Source organism: Lepidochelys olivacea (assembly GCF_965140295.1).
Source record: "Lepidochelys olivacea isolate rLepOli2 genome assembly, chromosome: 1".
Classification (NCBI taxonomy): Eukaryota; Metazoa; Chordata; order Testudines; family Cheloniidae; genus Lepidochelys; species Lepidochelys olivacea.
Window position 1 is genome coordinate 325,537,249 of NC_140411.1, and position 25,742 is coordinate 325,562,990.

The 25,742-nt window shown below is 38.5% G+C and overlaps 1 protein-coding gene across 1 annotated transcript in view; it reads left to right on the top strand.

Annotated features, from left to right (window-relative positions):
* Window positions 1-25,742, top strand: part of LRRK2 (leucine rich repeat kinase 2) — a 120,017-nt gene that overhangs the window by 5,981 nt on the left and 88,294 nt on the right. Inside the window, exons 3-9 of the mRNA XM_084616554.1 lie at window positions 6,368-6,474; window positions 15,372-15,460; window positions 17,530-17,664; window positions 19,628-19,762; window positions 21,313-21,444; window positions 23,836-23,955; window positions 25,175-25,299. Of these exons, the coding sequence (XP_084472680.1) occupies window positions 6,368-6,474; window positions 15,372-15,460; window positions 17,530-17,664; window positions 19,628-19,762; window positions 21,313-21,444; window positions 23,836-23,955; window positions 25,175-25,299 (843 nt within the window). The remainder of the gene's footprint in view (window positions 1-6,367; window positions 6,475-15,371; window positions 15,461-17,529; window positions 17,665-19,627; window positions 19,763-21,312; window positions 21,445-23,835; window positions 23,956-25,174; window positions 25,300-25,742) is intronic.

A 25,742-nucleotide genomic window follows, 5' to 3' on the forward strand; every position in this document is an offset into this window, starting at 1 on the left:
ATTAAAACAAATTGACAATAACAAGTCATCAATATTTTTTTCACAGAACCAGACAATAATTGAAACAATTCATTTATGAAACACACATTCCATAAATATTTAAAACAATAATTCTGTCTATGTAGCCAAAATCTTTTCTTAGGGCTTTATTATGGCTTTAAGGCACATAGTCCTATGGTGTGGGAAGTGCATCAGGAGCTCAGGGTGGCATTTTGTCTGATTCAGAAACAACGCCTCTGGGAAACATAGCTTCCATGCCACCTTTTGCAGGAGTGCTGGATTCATTTTTCCCATTCTATGTGGGACGATGGCCTTCTTCTGCCCTGTTCTTCATTCATTTTGCAGATGTTAGAACCACTAAGAGTGAGGAGGGTCTTGTGGAGTTCTTGCATTTAGAGGACTACAAGGGACAGATTCTGTGCAATCCCTGCACAGATATGCAAAGGGGAGGGAGGTTCCTGTGCTCTCTCCCTTTTCCACCATCTCCTCCTTCTGAACCTTCTTGCACCTGTTCAGGTCCAGGCACAATCCAGCTTTCTATATGTGGTTGAGCCTGTTATGGAAAGAATGTTCTGAAGGAACCTATGTTGGTCTGAAAGTGATAACTTAGTTACTGTCACTTATTAATTGTATTTTTGTCTTGATTATGGAGGATTACGTAACAAAAGTATATGTATGTATATATGAGTCCAATTATGGAATGAATTGGTGTCCTCCAAGTGACCAAATAACTGAAATGCAAAATCACCCACGACAAATGATACCCTTACTGTCAGTCTGAGGCAGGGGTGGCCCGTTAATATAGGTGCACTAGGTGGTTGCTTAGGGTGCCAAGTTAAATGGGGAGCCAAATTTGAGGGGAAAAAATCAAATACAAAAAAAAATAAAATGGAAAAAAAGCTGTCATTATTTCAATTCCCATGTGTGTATGGAGGGAATATGAATTATAATTCATCTCTCTACATTTCTGAGAATTTATTAATATGTCAAATCTTTTATTTACTGCCAAAATAAATAATATTTTAGCGATTTTTTTTTCAATTTGCGACGTAGGGTCAAGATGACCCGCTCTGCAGTTTTGATAAGCAATAACTCGGCCACAATGAAACACATCTGCCAGCGGCAAGAGCTGCAATACCAGTGACACCTCACTCAAATAGACATCAAGGTCGCATAGCCAGAAATTCATGTAGAGCGGAGATCTCGTGAGTTGATATACATCAAAGAGTCATTTTAACACACGTCGCAGGTAGATGGTTAAGAATTAAGTGAATACTGTGGAAAATTGTGTTTCTTGGTGCCAAAGAATAACATTTTTCAGCATTATAAATCCAAAATGTGAGTATCTTTAAATGTTATTGAACCTTAGCGTTATCGGGCTGTAGAATTATGAACTTTTCTTTGTTTTAACTGGTTCACATGTAATAAATAAGGTCCATAAAAGAAAAGTAACAGAGTTAATGCTTTAGACTACGAAAGTGATGATATCACACTCCAAGTGGGTATCTGCGAGGATGGGGATTACTTTCCAAACAGCCGGTGTTGGGTTATAATGTTGAAAAAGGTCATTTTGTTTCCATGTAAATGCTGTAACTAACTATTGTGAAGAATGTGTTGGGATGCTGCAATGCGGTTTAAATCACCGACCATGTGGTGTCAGCCATCATTAACGCTATAATGCTCGCAGTTGGGAGCACAGTTAGTACATAACAATATTCAAATGCCCCATGGCAGAAAGAGGGAAAAAGAAAACCCTCAGGAGCTGAGTATCATAAACGAAAGGCTGAGAAGGAAAAGGACCAAGCAAAACAGCATATCTTCTCTTTTATCCAAATAAAGGTGGAAGCAGTTCACAGCATCCAGATGAAGGAATTTTACTTGGAGAGGAGGTTAGCTCACATCCGCATGGAAGCAGTTTGGAAACTCAAGATGATGGAATCTTATTTCTAGATGAAGGCAGCTCACAGCATCAGACTGATATGAAAGTGGAGAAAATGTATTCACCTTCAGAGACACATGCAGAAATTGAAGTAAATGAAGTAGAAGGAAGAAAGGATGTGGAAGTTACAAACAAGTTACAGTATGGGGACCTAGCTTCATTGCCCAGATGTGATGACAGTGTGTGGCAAATTCTCGTGAAACATGGACCCAAACAAGTTCATGAATTTTATTTCCATCCTTAGGGAAGAGAGAGAGAATTCTCTGTTCAGCATTACAAGAGGAAACTCATTAATGGGGAAGAAATTCATCAAAACTGATTACAGTATTCAGTGTTGAAGGACTCTGTTTTGCTTTTGCTGCAAGTTGTTTAGAAATAAAGCAGTTGGTACATCACTCATTGAAAATGGTTCAAAGGACTGGAAAAACATATCTTAAATTCTCTCCTCACATGAAAGAAGTACAGAACATTTAGAATGTTTTCAAAATTGGAAAGAACTTGAGTTAACATTTGAAGAAAAAAGAAACTATCCGTGAAGAAAATGTACATGTGATCAAGGAAAAAGAAGAATATTGGCAACAAATATTAGAGCACCTGATCGCTTTAGTGAGCGTTCTCAGTGGGCAAAATTTAGCATTCTGCAGCCGCAGTAGCAATGAAAAATTATACACTCCAGGTAATGGAAACTTTTTAAAATTTCTTGAATACCTAGTTTTGTTTGATCCAGTCATGAAGGAGCATCTATGTAAAATAACTGCTCATGAAACACTGGTTCATTACTTAGGAAAAAATACGCAGAATGAACTGATTCAAATCCTAGCAAATGCTATTAAAGAGAAAATTGTAGAAGCTGCCCATTCTGCAAAATACTTTTCAATAATACTGGACTGTACACCAGATGTGACTCATGTTGAACAAATGCCAATGATCATTCGTTTTCTGGAAATGGAAAAGTCTGAAGATGAAAATAATGTTGAAGTGCTCATAAAGGAACATATTTTGGGTTTCGTACCACTGAAGGAGACAACTGGAGCATTTATGACTGAAACTATTCTACAAGAGCTTGAAACAATGTCATTATCTGTTGAAAACTTATGTCGCCAAGGCTATGATAATGGGAGTAATATGAAGGGTAAAGACAATGGTGTGCAAACAAGAATGATGGAAATCAATCCTAGGGCCTTTTTTGTTCCTTGCAGTGCACATTCTCTGAATTTGGTTGTCAATGATGCTGCTACATGCTGTTTGGAGGCAAGCAGTTTCTTTGACCTGGCACAATGTGTTTGTGTTTTTCTCAGGCTCAACACGCCGTTGGGAAATTCTGAATTGCCATATGAATTCTCTAACTGTGAAACCACTTAGTCAGACAAGATGGGAGAGTCACATTGATGCTTTGAAGCCTCTTCGCTATGAACTTGGAAACATTTGTGATGCCCTAATTGAAATTTCTGATACTACCTTTCCTGGATCAATTCGGCATGTTCAGATGCAGAAGCTCTTGCAAATGGCCTTTCCAAGGTCAAATTGTGACTTAACTCACTTTGTGGTATAATATCCTTTTCGAGATTAACCTCACTAGTAAGCAGCTTCAGGAAAAGAACTTGAGCATACATTCTGCTATTGACAAATGCAGCAAACTAAAAAATATTCTGGAGGAATTCAGAAATGATGAAGGGTTTGAAAGAACACTAGTAGATTCTCTCGAGCTTGCTTAAGAAATAGACTTTCCGACGGAATTTGAACCAGAGCCAGTTCGCATTTGGCAAAAGAAACAGCCGTTTTCATATGAAGGACGAGACAAACCCATTCAGAACCCAAACCAAAGGTTCAAAGTGAATTTCTACTTCGCAGTCCTTGATACTGCTATTCACTCTGTTGATGAAAGATTTCAACAGATGCAACAGCTAAAGTCAGTGTTTGGCTTTCTATATGAAATTCATAGCTTGCAAAAGAAAATAGCAAAACAAATAAGAGAATTTTGTATAAAACTGGAGTCGGCATTGGCTTATGGAAAATTGAAAAGACATTGATGCTACAGATTTGTGTGGTGAGCTTCAGGCTTTTTCAAGACGACTTAAGAAACATTCCACTCCTGAAGAAGTACTGAAGTTTGTTTGTGAAAATAAACTCAGACAGTTTTCCAAACTTTTTTATAGCTCTATGCATTCTTTTAATTTTGCCAGTTAATTTCCTGTAGCTAGTGGGGAACATAGCTTCTCAAAGTTAAAATTGATAAAAACGTGTGTTCAACAATGGTGCAAGAGAGACTTGTTGGACTTGCCACAATGTCAATAGAGCATGAAATAGCTGGAAAACTGGATCTAAAAGAACTAGTGACTGAATTTTCAAAACTTAAAGTAAGAAAAGTCATGTTTTAAGAGCACAGAGTGTTTTTTTTTATTTAGAGTTTTGTAAATACAGGTTAAAGTTTATTGAAGAGTTTTCTTATTTCCTTCTATATTGGATGTGGTGGTAATGGCAGTTAAAGCAGGATAGCGTAATGGATGATTTTGGATTTGTAATAATAAAAATGATTAACATTTTTAATGCATTTTTATTTTGAAATCGGACTGAAATATCATCTAGCTGTCGTGTACAAATTTATTCTGAAAATTTCGTGTCTCTGTTTTATCTGATCTCTAACGTTGGTTAGACGGATGGACGGATAAACCGAATAATTAAGCCTCTGTTTAAAAAATATTAAAAAGAAAAAAGGGGTAAAATGTTTCCCAGGTTACCAAAAACCTCAGCCTAGATCTGCCCTTGGGGTTGTTTGAGGGTGGGGATGCCAATTGCATGGTTCGCCTAGGGCGCCAGTTGCTGGCAGGTAGTCTAGGGCCACCCCCACTCAGAGGCGAGGCCAAGAGCTGAATTTGTATGGAAAACAAACTCCCCACTCATGCCAAGAGGTGCTTCCTTTAAGTCAGGGTTATGACACATTAGTTTGAGTGGAGGAGTTCGCATTGTTGCTCTCTATGCCCTTCCTTGTTCTGTAGATTAATGGAGGATTTCAGTCTCCAGGAATCCCAATCCAGTACCTGTCCTGGACACTAAATTAACATTAAAACTTAAACAAATATAAAAGCCAGATTTACAAATTTTATAATCTAATTGCAGATAAGTAGCATCTCTTGTTAATACGTAGGACCAAATTGTGCTGTGATTTTAAATCCCTTTCGTTAGACAAAGTTGGTCTAGCATTCAAGTGTTTGCATTCTCAACCAAATGTAATCTGTTATATGCGGGGGGGGGGGCAGGGGTTTGTGGAAGGGCCATAAACCCTGGTGCCCCCGCATTTTTTTGCAACTGGCCTTGCCCCTCCACTTCCCCCCCCCCCCCCCAAGGCCCACCCCGGCCAGGCCTGCAGCTGGAGCCTGTCTGGGGAGCCTGGGCAGCTGCGGGGAACCATGTACCCTCCAGTTGTCCTGGACGGGGGGGCGTGGTGCCAGGGGTGGGGATATGGGCTGGTGGGGGCTGCTCTCGGGGGGGGGGGACCCCCGCACAGGTGGCTTCCAGCTTGGCCAAGGGTGGGGCTTCAGGGGGAAGAAGAGGGGCAAGGCCACAGAGGTTTTGGGAAGGCTCCATCATCAATGGTTCTATGGCCTGATATGTGGCATGCAATGTTACATATTTTGAATAGATTCCTAGATTCCAAGGCCATAAGGGACCACTGTGATCATCTGGTCTGACCACCTCCTGTATAACACATGCCGTAGAATTTCTCCAAAGTAATTCCAAAGCATAGCTTTGACAAAAACATCCAATCTTGATTTAAAAATTGTCAGTGATGGCAGAATCCATTACAAACCTTGGTAAATTGTTCCAGTGGTTAATTACTCTCTCCGTTAAAAATTTCTTGCTTATTTACAGTTGAATTTGTCTAGCTTCAACTTCCAGCCATTGGATCGTGTTATACCTTTCTTGGCTAGATTGAAGAGTGCTTTTTTAAATATTTATTCCCCATATAGATAATTATAGACTATAATCAAGCCGCTAATATCCTTTTTCAATATGTGAGCCTACAACTCTAAGATCTAGGAAGCTTTCATAATAAACTAGCAACATTTATTAGTGTTTTTTCTCCAACAAGAAATGGGTAAAATAAGGAACCTTTTTCAATTTAGGCCTTGGGTATTTTATTCTCAGAGGTATTTCAGAATCAAGGAATTTGCATATTATTGAGCAGCTAGTTGTTAACTTTCGTGTGTCCTCTGCCTTGTCTTGTCTTGTGTTAGTTCATCATATCTTATTTAGGTTGTTAGAATTTCAGATCAAGGAATATGTTATGAGTTCATCCTTTTTCCTACATGCAAGGGGAATGGGAAACAGTGTTTATGTTTTAAAGTAGAATATCTCTTCATCGGAGAAGGGACACAAGTAAGAGACTTGACATGTCTGTTGAAAAATAACTATATTTTTATTTTCCAGGTGGGTTGGTCACTTTTTTGTAAATTAATAGAAGTGTGTCCAGCCACTCTACATAACATAGCTCCTCAGGATGTTGGAAAGGATTGGGAAGTACTTGGTGTTCATCAGTAAGTATATAAATTTTACAAACAAATAGTGTATGCAAAATGTCTCCTAGAGTTCTAGAAGAAGAAAGTAGGAGAAAAATGTTTTGGTTTTTTTTAACACATTAAGTAATTGTTCTAGATTAACTTTCTAACTTGGTTATTACAGTTTTATCGTATAGTAATGCAGAGTAAAAAAAAATCCACTAGAGTTCCATCATAAGACTTAGGTGAAGATTAAAAGGTTGTTTGGAACAGGCTCTAATGGATAGAAACTAGGACAGCAAAGAGGAAAAAATACTCGTATAAAAAGATTTATTGGAAGGTGAACCAGTAAATTGCTGTGTCTTTGATTGCCATTCCCATATTAGAAAATCTCTTTGAAAATAACTTGATCCGGGATTGTATGAGGAGCCTATATAGTGATCAGTGTGTTGTGTTTATGTCAAGTCTGTTGTTTAGTAGGTAGGCTAAGACAGTATGTGTTCAACCAGCTGGAGTTGTTAAGTTTTTTTACTCCTAAATATGGTGCTTTAACTATTAGAAAACTGGAAGTCATAAAAGCATGAACTGTCACTAGGTTCTCATTTGGCAGGATGTGGAAAGGTCTCTTGGCTGGCCAAATGCCAATGAAGGCATTTCAGAACCATTCTGACCATTCAATATGGGGGCAAACGTTTTAGAAGGAGGATGATATTACTATGTTTGCGAGGTCTTCAGATTGATTGATTCTTCTCACCAGCATTACCTCCATTTTCCCTGGGTTCGTCGTCCGCAAACTAGTGTATCCGAGCACTGATCTCATTTAGGTACTACGACAGCCAGGGGATTCCATTCTTAGCATTCAGAGTGAAAGAAATAAAGTTCTGTGACCTCTACATACTGTTGGCAGATTAGGGCATTTTATGAACTCACCTAGCAGTAACACACATCTTAAGTTGGAAAGAGGATAAAGTTTTGTGGAACTCCACAAGTGAGAACTTGTAAGGTAGAAGTGCAGTCCCCTCATAGTAGTGGTTGAGAGGAAGGATCTCTTCCACCTCATGGAGTTTCCATCAGTCTTGCTAGCTCTTTAAGATGGAACAGCATCATCTCAGGATTTAAGCTGTCAAGTGCAGCCAAGTGAGGCAGTAATATGGGTATGGAGGTACATTCCTTATCTGTGGTTAAGAAAAGATAGTCCACTAGTGTGGTCAAATAAGCAATTTTGGTCAAATATGTAATTGGGAAGGTCCAATGTCACAGATCAGGTACAGGTCAGGTGAGTACTCTTTCCAATCTTCCCCATTTCTTTACTCAAAAAGGATACCAGGTTATAGTTGATAAGATCAGTTGCGTCAAACTATAGTTTATTATGCAATAATTTGTAGGAGTGTCTGGTATACGCTGTAGTGCTGCTGCATTGCATCAACTGCCTGATGGTTGTAGAGGGGCAGTATGCAGGTAGGCTAAAGATGAAAACATAATTTATATACAGTTGATTTGTACTGTAAGATGATACACTTTTGTGTATTTTTGGAAAACAGAAATTTTAAGTTAGAAATTTTGACATAGATTGTAAGTGCTCTTGGGCAGGGACTGTCTTTTTACTCTGTTTGTACAGCACCTAGCAAAATGGGTCCTGATCCATTGTAACGTCTGGTACCTGCTACAGTATGACAAATTAATTATAATAACTTGACTAATTGGTTCACAAGACTTTCTGGCTCAACATTATATTAAATGTTATAAAAAAACAATGCAGCAAATGAAGTAACTTTTCACATCTTGACTGATACGTTGATAAGTAGTTTATATAACAACTCTCAAAAAAGAAACATAAGGAAATTCTCTCAGCATATCTGGGCTCTTTCTAAATGCTCACAAACCTTTTGCCAGAGCTTTTGTAATCCATAGGCATGCGCATGGGGTGTGCTGGGTGTGCTCAGGCACATCCTAATCAGGGCTGCCCCAAGAGCCCAAAAAAAAAAAAGGTGGTGGGTGGGGGTGGGGGGAGCCGGACTGCAGGAGATGGAGGCTGGAGGAGTCTGGGGTAGGGGAGGCCCCAGCCCGGTGTCTCTTCTCCACCCCCATTCTCCCCTGCGGGGGCAGAAGCTTGGTGGTGTTGCGCGCCCCGGGCTCTGTCCTGCTGCTCCACGTCAGCCGGTGGCCAAGCTCCCGCCTCCTCCCCACAGCATGCTGCGTACTCGCCCCTCCTCCTCTCACTCTTTCGCTCTCCCTGCCCCCGATCAGCTGTGTGTCGGGGAGAGAGAGGAGGAATTGGAGAAGAGGCGGGGGCAGGGCCTTGGGAAAGGGGGTGGAATCAGGGTATAGCCTCTCCAGCCCCCTGCTGTGAACCACTCAGGGCAGGGAGCTAGGACTCCTGCACCCCTCCACATCCCCACCCCCATCCTGAGCACCAAATGGGGAGCTCCTGCACCCTCCCGCCCACATATCCACCTGCACCCCTCGCACCAAATGGTAGCTGCCCCAGGTAAGCGCTCCACACCCCAACCTCCTGGCCAGACCCTGCACCCCAACTCCCAGCCTGCTCCTGCACCCTAACTCCCTCCCAGACCCTGCATCCCTAGCCCTGTACTCAGTGCACCCCCACCCTCAGCTTGGTGCGGAGAGAGACAAAGAGAATGGGCTAGAACCAGGGAGAAGGTTGGTACCTGCTCTTTGTGGGCAGGAGTGGGGGGATCCTGTTTACCCCCACCCCAGCCCTGCTGCACTTGCAGTTTATGCCCAGCCCCTCCCTTGCTCCAGGGACCAACCCTAGCTCCTGCCCCGCTGTGATTTCGTCCCCGGCCCCTGCCTTACTCCAGTCAGCAGGGACTAATCCTCCCCCCATGCCCCACTGTGCTCCTTTTGCCCCTGGCCCCTGCCTCACTCCAGCTGGGGACCAATCCTTGCCCCCGTCCCCACCATGTCCAGCTGTTAGGGTGGATAAAAATCAATGATTTAAAAAAAAAATCAAAAATATCGGATTTTTTTAATTTAAATTGGATTTTTGAGGGAAAAACATATCTAAAGATAGATACATTATATCTCATCATGGAATAGGGATTATAAATTCTAATTCTATAGTGTGAGACAATATATTCATGTAATGTTTAAGAAAAGTTTTGTAAATGAGTTCTAATAGTTCATGGATTAGGGACCCAATCTTGTGGGGTTCCACAGGCTTCTGTATAGATTATTTAGGTTAATCTTTTTATCTACCCAATGGGACTCAGTGCTCAGTCTCGAAGATACCATCAGAAATGCTTAGTTTTGCAGTTGTATTATGTTGTATTATTAGGCAATAAACACCGAATTGCATAATATAGATGTTGTAGAAATGTATAGAAAGCCCGCGTTCGCTCGCAGCATGTGTCCCCACTAGTGCGGCACTGCATTACCATTACCCCTCCCCCTCCGACTACTATTCTAGAAAATTCTTTGACTTATATAAGCGGTCATGTCAGGCGTGCCCAGCGCAGCATCTACAGTGTTTGTAATCTTTGTCGCGTGTACGCTACTGAAATAGCATAACAAACTCGTGGCTTTACGTTTTAATTCAATCATATGATACCCCCTTTTAAAATATGGATCAGTTCATTGTTAATATAAGAAAAGGAGCAGACAAACTGAATTATAATGAATGTGCTGACAGTAGTGCAAATACCTCGGACTCCTCGGTTAAGAACTTACATGAAGGCAGTGCCGCCACCAGTTCTAGTGCGTGCAATAAACTGAGTAATGACCAACAGAAACAGACTTTCTCTTAGTTCAGGTCAGTGTAGTTCCTATTCAAAGCCATCAAACATTCCATCTGATGACCCGGTCTGTGATATTCCAAAAAACAGATTAGAACGCCAGTCTCAATTATCTAGAGGTCCTTATCAACCTAGATTGAGTATGTTTCCTAGAAGTAAAATAGGGAATAAACAAAGAAGTTTTCAGTCCGATTGGTATTGGTAAAGTATAGATGGTTAGAATATAACTCATCAAAGGACACAGCATTTTGCTTTTACTGCTGTTTCGTCTCCTCTAATGATGCAGCAAACAAAGGTCACACTGATCCAGCATTTATTGATAAGGGATTCAGAAACTGGCATAGGGCTAACAAATGTTTTAAAAACCACCTACTGTCAAAATCTCATGTGTTGAGCTGTTCTTCATGGTCAAGTTTTAATGAAGGGAAACCTATTGATGTATTGTTGGGTGAGGGCAAGCAGGCTTATCTGTCTAAACAAGAAGAACAATGCCATAACCAAAGTGTTATGAGCGACTGATTGACATTGTTCTGTGTTTGGCGAAAGGTGGGAGACCATTCAGGGGTCACAATGAAAAAGCTGACAGTGTTGAGAAGGTTTATTTCTAAATCTTGTCAATATGCTCCAAAAATATGATCCCATAATGGCAAAGCATGTGCAGCAATCTCCTTGAAACGCTACCTATCTGAGTAATTGCATCCAAAATGATTTAATTGTAGCCTTGCACAACGTTGTGCAACAAAAGATTGTGTCTTCACTAAATGGAAAAATGGTCTCAATAATTGCCACCAACACTACTGACTGTGGACACCATGAACAGATGTCCATTGTGGTGCAGTATTTTGGCAATGAAAAACATAGTCCAGTTGAACATTTTGTGTCTGAGCATCAACTGTTAATAGTCTGAACAGTCTATTTTTGACCAGTTAAATGACGTCTTTTGCATTCTTAAAATTGACTGACCATCAGTGATGTCTGTCTGTTTTGATGGCGCATCTACTATGTCTGGATGTACTGTGGGAGTTCAAATGAAATGTAAAGAAAGAAACAGTGAAATACTCGATGTAACTGCTATGCGCATTGTTTGAACCTTGTCCTAGAAGATGCATGCACGGCAAGTAAACAAAACAGAACTATCTTTGATTTTTTTTCGTGTTATTCAGACTCTTTTTATACCTTCATGGAGGGGAATCCTGTGCAACATGCAGTAATGGAGAAGATTTCATAAGAAGTAAGATCCCAGTTGAAGACTTTGAAGTCCCTGTCAAACACAAGATGGGCACGCAGAGCAGAAGCAATGGCTGCTGTAAAACAAAACTACTCCATCATTTTACAAGCTTTACAAAAGATTATCGAAACAACTCACCTTACTGATGCTAAAATAAAAGCCATGGGCCTTATCCGTGACCTAAACTCATTCACGGTTTCATAGTAGCAGCCGTGTTAGTCTGTATCCGCAAAAAGAAAAGTACTCCTTTTGCTTTTTGTAATTCATTCAAGTTCATCTTTGCCCTTCACATGATGCACCCTATTCTCCAGATGGTGGTAAAAGTGAGTAAGGCTCTTCAAGCTCCAGATCTCAACTTACTGCAATGACAAGGGTGAAAAGCTTGTGTAACTCTTTGGCTGCAATGAGAAGTGGCCCAGAATATTTTCAATCTATTTTCAATGACCGTGTGAAAATGTGTGTAGAGAATGATATATCGATTCCTCCTGTTAAGAAGAGAAAAATGTCCACTTGTATTGCTGACACGTTTGAGTCCCAGCATCACTTTGATACAAAAGAGGAGCAGGAAAGAATAACTTTCTTACCCACTCCTAGACTCAGTGATTACCGGCATTGACCAGCGATTTGAACAGGAGACTTGTAAAGTTGTGACTGCAATGGGAAAACTGCTGAGCTGAGACATTGGCAGGGACAATATAGTTGGAAGCTGAAGTCAGATTGCTTCGGGGCTATGACGGATCTATTCCTAAAGGTAGCACTATGAACACCACCAGAGAGTGGCTTGATTGGCTAAAGGAATTGGCCATGTTCCAGGCCTTTTAGAAATCTATTCAGTGTTTTGCAGTCTTACCTGTTACAAGCTGTTCATGAGAGAGAGCCTTTTCGAAACTAGCACATATCAAAAAACAAACTAAGAAGTAAAATGTCCCAACAGCGCCTCGACTCACCCATGATTTTGTACATTGAACAAGAATTGGCTTTGTCAGTTAATTACAATTATGTGATTGAGGAATTTAAGTCCATAACACCTGGTGAGCGACGTCTCGTTCTCTAGGACAGGAAGATGAAGAAACCTTAATCTGTTTTGGTCAATTTGGGTTAGCTCATTATCTGGTTAAAGATAAAGATCATGAAAATTGACTGTATTGTTGCCGGCACCCAATGCCGAGAGGCAAAACAACAGCAGGGGTTCATTACCCGGTGTGTTTCACTCAATAATCACAGCGGGGTGGAGAAGCAGAAAAGTTTATTTGCAGCTGCAAACAAGGTACAGGGAGAATAGAATCTCAAATCCTGCACACCAGAGCAGGTCATTACACACATTTTTATATTCCTTAATGCTACTGCACTACACATCAGCCAATTAAAACTTTGCACAAAAACTCTGCCTTCCTTATATGGGTTACAACAATGTTTATTTCCTGCAACCTCTAATAAGCATTCCTAGCAACTTAAACAACCAGCACATTCTGTCTGGCCTTGTAACTATCTCCTATTATCTTTAACTTGGTGTCAGCAAACCTTACACTATAAGGCATTATCTGCGGCTGCAACATTGTTTTAAGAGCAAAAGAGCTTACTCAAACCAGCCAGGCCTGAATTCTATTAAGGGGGTTGAGAAGAAGCCCTTAGGCCTTCAGCAGGGAGACTTCCTCAACCCTTATGGCCTTCCATCCCCTTGACTTAACTAGTGGCCATGCCCTGGGGTCTCCAATAGTGTCTTTGTATACGCCTGGTTATCATTACAGCAAAAAATTGGTATTTTGTATCGGATTTTTAAAGTTTGTATTTTTTAAGTAAAGTTTAGTTGTTAATTTAAAAAACATTAAGTTTTTAGTTAAGTTTTAGTTTGTTTGATGAATAAAAATAATGTCCTTTATGATTGAGCATTCAATAAATGTTCACCTTAAAAAAAAAAAATATTCCCTAGGTGCACACCCTAATTAAATGTGCTACGCATGCCTATGTTGTAATCTTTGACTTTAAGTTGGTCATACAGTAAATGGAGTGAAAGTGTTTAACTTCCTCGCTTTCAATTACTTTTGAGATGGGAGGATATGTGGAGAATTTCTTTATGCATTGCTCAGTCTTTTGATCTTAATAACCAGGCCAACTCATGTCTGGCCAACTCATGTCTGTAGAATGTAGGTACTTCAGAGCTGAGATTTATTGTTTGGCACTGCTCACCTGCTATGAAATGTCCAGAAAACACAGGGGCAAACCTAATTTCCATTTCCCTTTATGTTCTAGAGCTGGTGAGAGTCTGCTGTGCAAAGGAGGGGTTGGATTTCAGGAGGCTGAGCAGAGTCATATGGGCCAACTTTGAGTTCTCCTTGCATTCAGGGTGTGGGATATATGTGGGCAAGGGAGAAATTGGACAGAAGGATCTGTCTTTCCTCCACAGTGGGGTGCATTAGGGATGTTCAGGACTATGGTACTTCAGGCACTGGGTTGAAGTATCCTTTGAGAAGTCTGTGGAGCTACTCTACTAGTTTGAAGGGAGAATATTTTCCTTCCTTCCCTCCAAGCATCTCCCCAGCATTCAGTCCAACTAAGAATTTGTCTGAGGTCTCTGCCCCAGTGTAGAGGACCTGTATAAGGCCTTCTGCCCCTCTTAAGCCCAACAGAGGAGATCAGTGAATAATATTGAAGGTGCAATGACATCTTTTCTCATGAATATCAAGACTATCTTTAACTGAAGCTTGATTTCCACTGTTGAGAATGACCCAAATAGTGCACTTGATCCATAGGTTATGCAGTGGTCACCTGGAGCCTACAAGCGCCTGGTTTTTATTGGATTTGTGATGGGTCAAGACAGTGTCTTAGTTCACTGCAAATTGGCACACAAATCCAATATACATGGTAAGTAGTTGCTTTCAGATGTATGTCACTGACATAGAACATAGGCAACCTAGACATTTCATTCTATAAATAACACTACTACACATATTACTTTGCTATGTGGTATGGAGGGTTGTAAACTGTGGCTGAAGACACCCCAAACTCATGAGGAGTGAATAGAGTACCTGCTCTGCTGGTAGCTCATCCCTGGCTCCTAGACATTGAAGGTACCACTCTATTGGATTGGGACTCTTCAGCTCAAAGAAAGGGGTCTGGAGAAAGGGGCAGGAAGGGCTGAGAACCAGCTAATCTCCCAGCATATTCCTATGGGACCCTGTGATTTCCAGGGGAGAATGTGTCCAGGAGTCGCTGTGGGTTGAAACATGCTGCAAATCATACTATAGTGAGGGAGAGGGAAGACCAGTGAGCTTGGGACTCCATGCCGGTATGTCTGTTTTCTAGGGAGTCTAAAGATCTACATGGATATTGGAGACCATTTGTTCTAGACAGGGTGGTGAACTCCTTTCTCCTAGGTGGGACAGTTGTGAGGGAACTCAAATTTGTGAGGAAAATTTGTTTTTTCCTCAGTTGCTTTGCTGGTAAACCCAGCAGCATGTGGCCTATTATGTGTATATTGGTATGACTGGCATCCCTTTTTTTCTTTTTACCATTTTACTCCCCTAGAGCCAGATTCTGCTCTCATGCATATCCATCCCCATTTACTTCAGTGGGAATTGTGCATGTGTATCTAATGGCAGAAGTTGTTCCTCAGCAGTTAGTGATTTACAAGGGTCTTTTTATCTTGTTCCATTTTGTTATATAATTGTCTATCATTACATCTTTTTCTTTTTTTAAAAGATATACAGTCTCAATAAACAAAGTATAATATATAGAAATAAAATATCAAAAACTAGTTATGGTCATTGATGGCTTAAAAAACCAAACTGACAGAAAGGTATAAAATTTCTTTGAGGTGGAGCTAAAAATGACTTTAAAAAGCTTTCCCTAGGTTAAAAAAAAATTATTTCTTGAAGCAAGTGTTTGCTGTATATCTGTATTTGGTATACTTTGAACTAACATTTGATTAGTATTAATATTTTTTTCCATTTTAGGCATATTCTTAAAATGCTTACTATCCACAATGCAAACAGAAACCTCTTGATAATAGGACTCAAGACACTAAACCTACTACTCTCTTCAGGTATTATGCATTCTACTTTCCTAATTGGTATGATATTTTTAATTGTAGACTATAATATAAAATAGGTTATTCAATACATTGTGCCTGATTCTTCTCTGCCATGCACCTCTGTGCAAAGTAGGAGTAAACGCTACAAAATTGTAATAATAGTATTTTGCACCTACTTTGCACTCACTTTGCACAGGTGTATAGAACTCCACTGGCTGCAAGGCAATAGAAAATATAGACTTTCATTTTTGCTTCTAAGAATTTTTGTTCAGAACCATCAGCATTAGCATAGTAACAGATGCTTGCTGAGTAGTTATGTAATTTTTCTTACTAACTGGAAGGGCAAGTTTAACTGATTCTGACATGCTTCCATTTGTAATAGCTAGTATTTCTGAAAAAATCAGATTCTCTTGGAGACACAGTAATTTATATCATTCTGCTCACTAACACACTGATCCTTCTACACCCTGAGAGCTTCCTGTGAGATGCTGAACTTTTTGAATTCCCACTTAAATTAATGGGTATCCCCAAGGGTTATATTCTGCCACCTTTACTCTCACTAAGTAATATCTTACTGTACAAATACAGTAGAACCTCAATTTTATGAACACCTATCTTACAGTCAGTCAGTTATAGGAACCATTTTTCCCGATGGAAAAAAATCACATAATGAAAGTGACATTGTGGAAGAACAAGTCAACATCCCTTCACATTCTGGTGTCTTCTGTGCATTGGAAATAACTTTTCAGTGGTTTGAAGAACAAGAAGAAAGCAATGCAATGCATCATTCTGCAAGTTAGGCACCGAACCTACTGTAATTTTGAGCTGTTCAGTTTTATGAATTTTTTGATTTTATGAATTCCTCAATCCCCAATTAGTTCATAAATTTGAGGTTCAACTGTAGTGAGGACTATGGACTTGATCCAAAGCCTGTTGATGCCAGCGGTAGTCATTCCGTTGAGTTTAACAAGTTTTAGGTCAGGCCCTATTTGCAGACCAAGGTACTACTCAATATGAACAATAACAATGGCAAAATATGGCCATTAGTGAATGATTACTGCTAGTAGTTTTCCTTCAGTCTCATATGTCCCAGTGCTCCTAATCTATCAACTAGTTATTCTATCGCAGGTTATTTCTTACTGAAACTGTTTCTCCCAGTGCTACAGTAGATGTAACTGATGAATCAAACTTTACCCTTATCACTGCATTTTGGTTGTCTTACCTCAGAAAATGTATTGGAAACTGTATTTTCTGTCACAAAGAACTTAAATTATTCTTTCTTTTTTTATATATATATATATATAGTATGTATACTTTTAATTATATTCCAGTTAGAACTGCCTAACCAAGGAGAATGCAGAGCTGTAGGACTATACATTCTCTACATACTATAGGTTCTGAATAGAACAGAATAGCTGCAATTGAAATAGTACGCATAATGAATCCTACTTTTCTTTAACACAACCTTGAAAAATTGTCATGAAAATGTATTAGTCCAACAAAAAATACACCCTTCCCGTGGTGGTCATTATCATGAAAGAACCTAATGATATTTTACTCATCCATCAGAAAAATTACATGTCATAGGTGAGTGGTTGAGTGGAGTTTTGCAAGGCTGTTTTAACCCTAGCCTTCTGATGAGTTGTTTTACATGGTCACCTATTTACTAGACACTTTCACCAATAGACAGAGTATATCATAGACTTTTAAAGAACCCATGTTAATTTAAAACAAAACTGGTTCAAGACATGTAGAAAATGTCATAAGCATTTTTTATTCTTATAATACAAGCAGTTGGCTTGATGCTTCAGTCCTTATACAGGCAATTGTTCCATTTGGATTTTGCCTGCATAGGAACTGAAGGATTGGGCCTAGTGACAGCAAGTGACTCTGGGAAACCCTTATTTGCTGTAACAACACATGGATTCAACCCATCATAGTGAAGAACAAAACTAACACTCTTAAAGATAGTATGAAATAATTTGTAATTTTATCAATCAAGTACCATGCTTCAGACAGAAATGATCCATGTAGCTTAGTACAGAATGTAATCACGTCTCATTTTCTCTTCTGCTGTATAGATATAATTACAATTATGCTCTTAGATGAAGAGACAGATGTATTTTTGTTGGTGTTTGATGCTATGCAAACCTTCCCAAACAATGAAGAAATCCAGCAGTATGGATGTAAAACTTTGCACATGCTTTTTGAGAAAGGTATTTATATTTTTCAGTTTATCATGATGTAATGATTCATAATTTGGGAATAAACTAAAGATGACTACCTAGCTGCAAAAATACATGCTATGAGTTCTGAACTGTGTTATATTTTTATATAAGTAAAGAAAGGATCACACCTCAGTTGATTGGGTGAATCAATACAAAATCCAGCTTTCAAGATCATACGAGAAAATACTCCATTGACTTTAGTGCTGCTAAAAGTCAGTCCAATGTCCATGTGTAAATGTTTTCACTTCAGAATAATTGTGATTCTGATTGTTAATGTTTTTGAAATTACTAAAGGTTTGAAGAATTTCACATTTACTGTATAATCATTTGTTATTTTAAATTTTCTTCTGAAAAAGAAAATCTTTATGTACTGATAACCTGCAAAATAGTTTTTACTTGCCATAGCTGGTTTTGATAGACCATGATATGTTTATTAAAGCAGGTCTTGAATCAAATTGAAGCATCTTGTTTTAAAATTAATTTTAAGGAATGCAACACCCTTACTGAGCCCACAACTATCTCTGCTCAACACCTATAAACAAATCTCCACTCCTCTGCTTCTGCCAGAACATATATAAAAATATCAGACAATTAGTATTTCTCTCTCCACCATTCCTATGTCACTGTCTTCTAAGCTAATAGGGACAATGGCTATATCTTCACATGTTCTTGTACAAACCTAGCACAATAATATCTCAATTTTGTTCACGGTCTCTGGTGATAAGGAAGTATAAATTTAAATTAATATTAGTGTCATACATGTTTTAATTTGTAAAATATAATTTATGTAATTATTTCAATTTTTTTTTTGGATTTGATAATTTTCTTCTTATAATTACTATTATATTATATTTGGACTAAATTCTTTGCTCCTTTATCAAACAAAACTCCCACTGAATTTTGTTATTTATTCCATTTTGAATTGATAAGTGACAGGATTTGGCCACATGAACAAATAGACTAATAATGCAAAACACATGCTCCATTCATTTGACATGCTGCTGCTGAGAATTTTGTCTTAGAATTAATGTTTTCTTGGATTTTTACTCATATAAGTTGGATTATCCATTTATACAAATGTTCTAAAACAACCAAAATTTTAATGCAATGTACACTGGTAAGCAGCTGTAGTACATAATTAATACACTATATTCTCAGATATGCTTAATACATGACATGTACAATGGCAAAGGCCTACAAAACTAGTAAAAGATATGATGTTATGTCAGTGCTCATTCTAAAAAATAAGTGGAATGTGTCATTATGTCCACAACTTTAGGGTTTGATTCTCTTTGTAAATACTTTTATTTTCTATAAGAGCTCACAGCTATAAAACCATATCATGACATTGATTTTTAAGCAGTTTTCGTCACTGGTTTCAATAAAGTGTTCTGCTTAAAATTCAGTTATATAAAATAACTCATTTTAATGTATGAAAGAAATTACCAGTTTTTACACTGCATCTCAACCATATGCAAAAAGAGAAACTGATCAAGTTAGTTAATCCATTTATGTCTACACTACCGCCTATGTCAGCAAAATTTATGCCTCTCAGGAGGGTGGGTTTGCTCTCTCCTGTTGCCATAGAGTGTCTTCACCGCGTGCGCGCGCACACACGCTGCAGCGGCATAGCTGCTGCTGCAGCTCAACCTTAAGATCTCTTACTTATGTAAGCAACAGAGCAGTCAATTGATAGAAAACAGGTGTTAACGGTTCCCATTTAGTTTGTTATTGTATCATAAAGGTTTTAGCCCAAAGGAAGACAATGCTGAGAAAAGTCTTAAATTATTGAAAGGATTTTAGTCTCTAGAACACTTACCTTGTGCAAAAGGAATAAAATAAATATCAGAAAACTTTGTAAAAAAAAAAACAATTGTTTTTAATTAATAGCAAGCTGTACAAGTATATTATTTCCTTAAAACATACTACATCTGTTTGCTTTTCAATTTAGTTCCAGAAGAGCAGCTGACTGAATTTGTTGAAAGCAAAGATCACATGATCATACTGAATGTGTTAAAACAGTTTCAAGAAAAAGAAGATGTAGTACTTCCGGCACTTTATTCTTTACATTCATTAGCTGGTCCATGTAAGTGCATTACTATAATATTTGGGGCTATCGGTCTTTTCAAATCACTCACACCAGGACATTCAGTTCTGAAATGTTCTCTATGCTGCTTCATGAATTCCCAGAGTAGTTCAAAGGAAAGCCATACGCATTGGTGCACTGGATGGCTTTTGGCATCTGAGGAGGTCCGGTTTAGGTGGCTGAGCAAATCTGCTTTAGCAGAAGGTGGGAGACTAGAATGTGAGAGCAGCCTTGAATCCCTCTGTGCCCACCCAGTCCTGGATAGCTATTGGCACCTCACAGGCTTAGAACTGCTCGATTGTTCCATTATTTAAGATCCACTCTATTTTTGTTCTTCTTTGGGTGGAAGCTTTCTATAGTCTTTTTTTGTATATTTGGGCTACTCTTATAATTATTTGTGAAGTGTATAGAATACTGTTTGTTGAACACAAGTTTAGTTTGTCATAACTGAGAAATCAAAAAAGTAAACACTTGAAAATGAAGGTGGTTTCTCAGCTGCTAAGAATTATATTAATTAAACATTGTGGTTACTTAGTGCTGAAACAAAATATGTGGCCTCCTTTTACTCTGAAGTAAGCTGCTTCAGAATTCTTACAAGCTCAGTTGGACTCTCCCGCTTGTGGAGTCCCAGAGCTTGGACTCCAGCCTAAGCGCAAATGTCTGCATAGCTATTTTGCAGCCCCGCAGCCCAAGCCCAAGTCTGCTGATCCTGACCAGCTGGGTAGACATTTAATTGCTAGGTAGACATACCCTGACTTAATAGAGGCAGACCTGCTTTTTGTCCCCATTTCTATTGGAAGATGATCTGCTCAGCCTCTTTCACTAATCATTAATAAGAATTTTTTGTTGTTGTTTGCTATATACTACTTGCACTTTAAACTAGGTGTAGAAATATTTGTAATTAAAACCTGCACTTCAGCACATCATTCAAAAAGCCAGAAGCATACCTTAGCTGAACACTTCTAAGCATTCTCTATCTATTGAGTGGGCATAGGGCAGAGCTAACAGCCAAAATAAGTGATGTTAACTTGCCCACAAAGGAGAGGAGATTAGAATTACAATGGTTAGAGCAGGACACTAGGGGTCAACATTTCTGGGTTGTATTCCAGGCCCTGCCACTGAACTGATGTATTGTATATCCTTGGGCTAATCACTTAAATACTGTATACTTCTGTTTACTCATCTGTAAAATGTGCAAAGAAATATTTACCTACCTGTTTACAGATTTAATTATTATTTGTAAAGCACTTGGAGACCTCTTTATGAATGGTGCTATATAAGTAAAAAGTATTATTTCTGTTAAAGGGCTAACTATGTAATAGAAGCACATCAGTAACAATTCACACTCTAAGTTGAAGTAAAATAGCATTTGTAAATATAGGTTTTAGCTAATGTCTTTCATTGTGGAAATAAGTAGAAATAATAAAAATTGTCACAGTGGCTGAAACCAAAGTATAGATCCAGTTTTTGAAATACATGTATATATTCAAACCTTATCATTTATTTTTTCTTATTTAAGAAGCATAACAATGTTGTTTTTTTTACTTTAGCCAGCAATGTTGAAGTGCTCATGTCTGGAAATGTTAGATGTTACAATGTCATAGTGGCAATGATGAAAACATTTCCCAACAGTGAACCAATTCAGGAAGTGAGTTGCTGTTTGTTGCACAAGCTTACACTTGGTAAGTTCATGAAACAGTATTTTATACTGAAGTTTTTCATGGTTTGCTTGCTTCTTTAACAGCTGACAGTGTTGCTAGTGAAAAGATTACATGACCAGTTAACCTTTAGAGTAGAACTAGATTAATGTTTATATCTAGCCAGGCAATAAAGAATTTATTTGTATTGTGGTAGCTCCTCAGGCCCCAGTCACGTAGGCACAACGCTGTACAAATACAGAACAAAAAGACAGCCTCTACCCTGAAAAACTTACACTCTAAGTACAAGCTAAGTTAGAGGAGCTAGATACAACAAACAGACAGGAGAAGCACAAGGCAACAATGACATCTATGTGTGCATAGTATCCAAGCCTTCTTTTTAGAGTTCTTACAGCATGGAAGATAGTTCCTTCTAGGATTTCATATTTGAGGTGCTGATGCGGAGTACCTGAGAAACAACTGATGATACTATATTTTCTTGTAGAAAGTGTCCTTTGGGAACTTATGTATCCTCCTTATAATGCTCCCAAAGATTCACATCACAGTAACTCTTTTTCTGGTCAAGGAAAGTTGGACCAGGTTGTTTCTCGATCGTAGAAATGCTTCAGTCCTGACTACGGTTAATCAAGAGCAAAACAAGGTGCTCCTCCACCCTCACGATGAACATAGTGTTATGCTCTATAGTCTCTGCAGCCCCTGCTTGCCTGAGAAGTTTGGGTGAAAGTTTAGGACCTGGATTTGGATCTCCTGAATTGTATGACTGCTTCTAGAGTGTCAGTCTGACGTGTTGATATTTTACTTTTGGTTATGCCTGGTGTAACACACAGTCAAGTTAAGTCTTACTCTGTCTCATCTATAGTTTTTATGCTCAAATTAGAGAAGTGGTGAAAGCTTGCAAATTCAAAAGCTCATGTTCAACTATGACAAGACAGAATCACCACTCTTGCAGGTCTGAACATGATCTGGTAATTTAAAGGCATTTACAGTACAAAATATGTTCATTATCTGTGTCATATGTTCATACTCATCTCTTTTAGATGAGCCTCTAGAGAGAGGCTCTCAAATTGGTTTATACCTAAGCACCTGAATGCCTGTAAGCTACATAAAGAAATGCAGGAAGAAACAGCTATTTAAAAGAACAGGGCACCACTACATAACAGGATAGTGGGTGAAGAAAAATACTATATCCATTTATAAGGTGAATTAAGTTAGACATTTCAGAGTGATGCAGATGTGCTTAAGTGCTTTTTTAAATTTGAGCCGTAGAGCTCAATCCTGCAAGGTGCTGATCCTGTTTATCTCCTATTGAAGGCAATAGAAATTTGAGAGTGCTCAGCCCCTTGCAGGATCAACTCTATAATGAGTTGGAGTAAGTAAGGTTCGCTTCCTATTGTGTGTCAGAAAAGCACCATCAGACCACAAGTGGTATGTTCTTCAGTTTTACATTTCATCTGAAGGGCTAGAGAAAACTTAGTCCTTCTTAAAACTTTGATTTTTTTTCTGTCATATTGGTAGAGTGATTCAGCTCTCTCTTAATTAAGAATTACTAAACAAAATTAAATATCAGGTACAATAGATGTAACTAGCAGAATATGTTTAATGAAGTGGGTACTCCTAAAGTAAGATGTACATGTAGTATTTATTTTCCTTGGGGGGCATAGGGAAATTTGGTTTTTATTTGTTTGTTCTTTGCAGTATTCCTTACATTGAACCTACGGCAGGAAATGCTGCACATACCATAGTAAATGTTTCTTTTTAGAGATGCTCATTATATATACAGCAAAGATATTTGTCTTTCTACTGTTTCAAAATGTGTAAACTCTTTTAGAAGCTTGTGCTAAACCCTGATCTATTTTGTGTGGAGAGATCTCTATTTCAGAATATAGGTCAAAACAGCTAAATAGCTTCTCCTATAGGGTCAGTCAAGTGTCAGTGCAGAAATCAAAGTTCAGGTCTATACTTTAGCTAGTCATTTGAAGGCAGCAATAGCTTGGAAATAATGCAGTGGCTGCACACTCTGCTTTTTGACAGAGGTGGGCACTTCATTTTGCTCTTCATTAACACTTTCTGTAGCTGCCTAAAGGAATGGTGTTTATAGGCGCTAGAGAGTCACATCCAGCAAGTCTCATCTGAAGGTAGATAAAATCCTCTTTGAAGGATTCAGTGGAATATAGAGGATCCTCAGGAGTCCTTCCTACATGAAAGAGGAGGAGAAACCAAAGTACCCAGTTCCCTGTTTTTCTTATTCTTGGCCAGTTATCCTCATTTCACAAAGCAATTTACTTACTATGTCAAACAAATTAACTGCCTCATCTGCTGTTTTTCTTCAAGCACAGTATGTGTGGATGTAGCTATATTGTCTCTGTATATAGATCTAGCTAGATATATTCAGATAACATTTTAATCTATTTTTAGGAAATTTTTTCAACATTCTGGTATTAAATGAGGTACATGAAGTCATTGTGAAGGCTGTTATAAGATACTCTGAAAATGCAAAGTTACAGGCTGCAGCACTCAGTTGTTTAGCTCTCCTCAGTAAGTAAATTCCTTCCTAATTACCTAAACACTTATATATTCTCAGTTGGTGTGCTAGCGTAATTTCCTGTGGTTTCATAATTCTTCTGTATTTTGTCATTAGTAGATTTCAAACAGGAGTAGGGCTTAACAAGGCTAGGTATGCAACAGTGTTTTTTCCTGCTTACCTGTTAGAGCTCATTGTTTTGTTTGTAGCATGCCAGTATCTGTACCAGTTAACCGCGTCACCTACCCTCCACTCAGTTGGTATACTGTTTTGATGAGCACTAACATATCTATTCATAGGCTGCAATCCCTTCTTAGTTTAAAAACTGTTGAGGGTAGTGAATATAGGAATTCTGAATCTAAGGTCGATCATTGGTTTGTGTATCTGCATACTAATACCGTTATGGCAGTTTACTTCTGTTTCCCAGCAGGATGGTGTCTGTGTTCTAGAAATAAACTGAAAGTTTTGAGCTTTATTTGAAGCTGCATTAAGGCCACAATTTTTAAATGTGGGAGTCTAATTTGTTAGGGGTGTGATCCTGTAACCCCTTACAAATGTGAATAATTCTGTGTCACATTGCAGTCAGTTGGGTTGCTCATGTGAATAAGGGTAGCAAAGGTGTAGCAGATAGCAGAATGGTGCCTACTTTGTGTAACCTTTAGTACCGTGTTGGCAACCATTCATTTTCATAAGTACTGAAATTCACTGACAATTTAAAACCAGCTTGTTAAAAATCACATTTTATTTTACTCTTGCCCAATACTTCTCTTAGCCAGTTCAATGTACCCTTCTTTTCCAAATGACAGAAGAGTGCTGGAAGATCACGGTGACTCTGTGATGAATGGCAGTGTAGAAGTGTCGTAGGGTCATGTTTTAACATCTGCAGTATTCTTTGTGAACATGAAAATAAACATATGCATGCATTTTTAAATTAGAGATATGGCCTGAGACATAACTACATTTAATTTAAAACCCTCTTGTCTGTAATGAACTTTTTAAAATATTTTCATAATGTCAAAGAAAATGAGAAAAATCTGTTGCAGAACTTGTATCAGAAGTTTTCATCCTTCCTCGAAGGGACTGGCGTATATCACCTTTCTCTGGTAAAATCAGCTTTGGCTAAATCTGATTTAGCCGCATAGGCAGAGATGAACACCCGCGTAACTCAGAGTGAGAACAAGTCCTAAATCTTTTATTTTCACAATAAATATTGATTGTCATTTTATTTTCAAGCGGAAACAATATTTTTAAATCAAGACTTAGAGGAAAGAAAAGAAGAGGAAGAGGGAGAAAAATTATATTGGCTGGAAGCATGCTATAAAGCATTAAAATTGCACCGAAAAAACGTAGATGTACAGGTAAGAATTTTGGGAGTGTGTGTGTGTGAGTGAGAGAGAGAGAAAATTAAAAAAATTAAATGCACAAGTTAAGGTGTTTAGCAAAGCAATTCTCTCAAATGTACTAAAATTATAGTCTGGAGAAATAAAGATTGGGTTTTGCTTAATTATTAATAATGGCTTCTCATGATAGAAGTGCAGACATGTTGGCCCCACTTTTTTTCACAGAAAGGTTCTTTCCACCTGTTAGAGGGTGCCATGATTTAGAGAAGCAAGAGAACTCAAGATTGTTAATAAATAAATAAATAAACAAACCCCAACAGGCTGTAAAACAGTATGTTCATTCAGTTACAATATCTTCTGTTGTGTCCATCAGATTACACCTTTTATAAGAGTGAGACCCACTTGTGAAGAATATTCTTCTCTTGGCAAATAAATTAGCTTATGCTCTAATAAATTGGTTA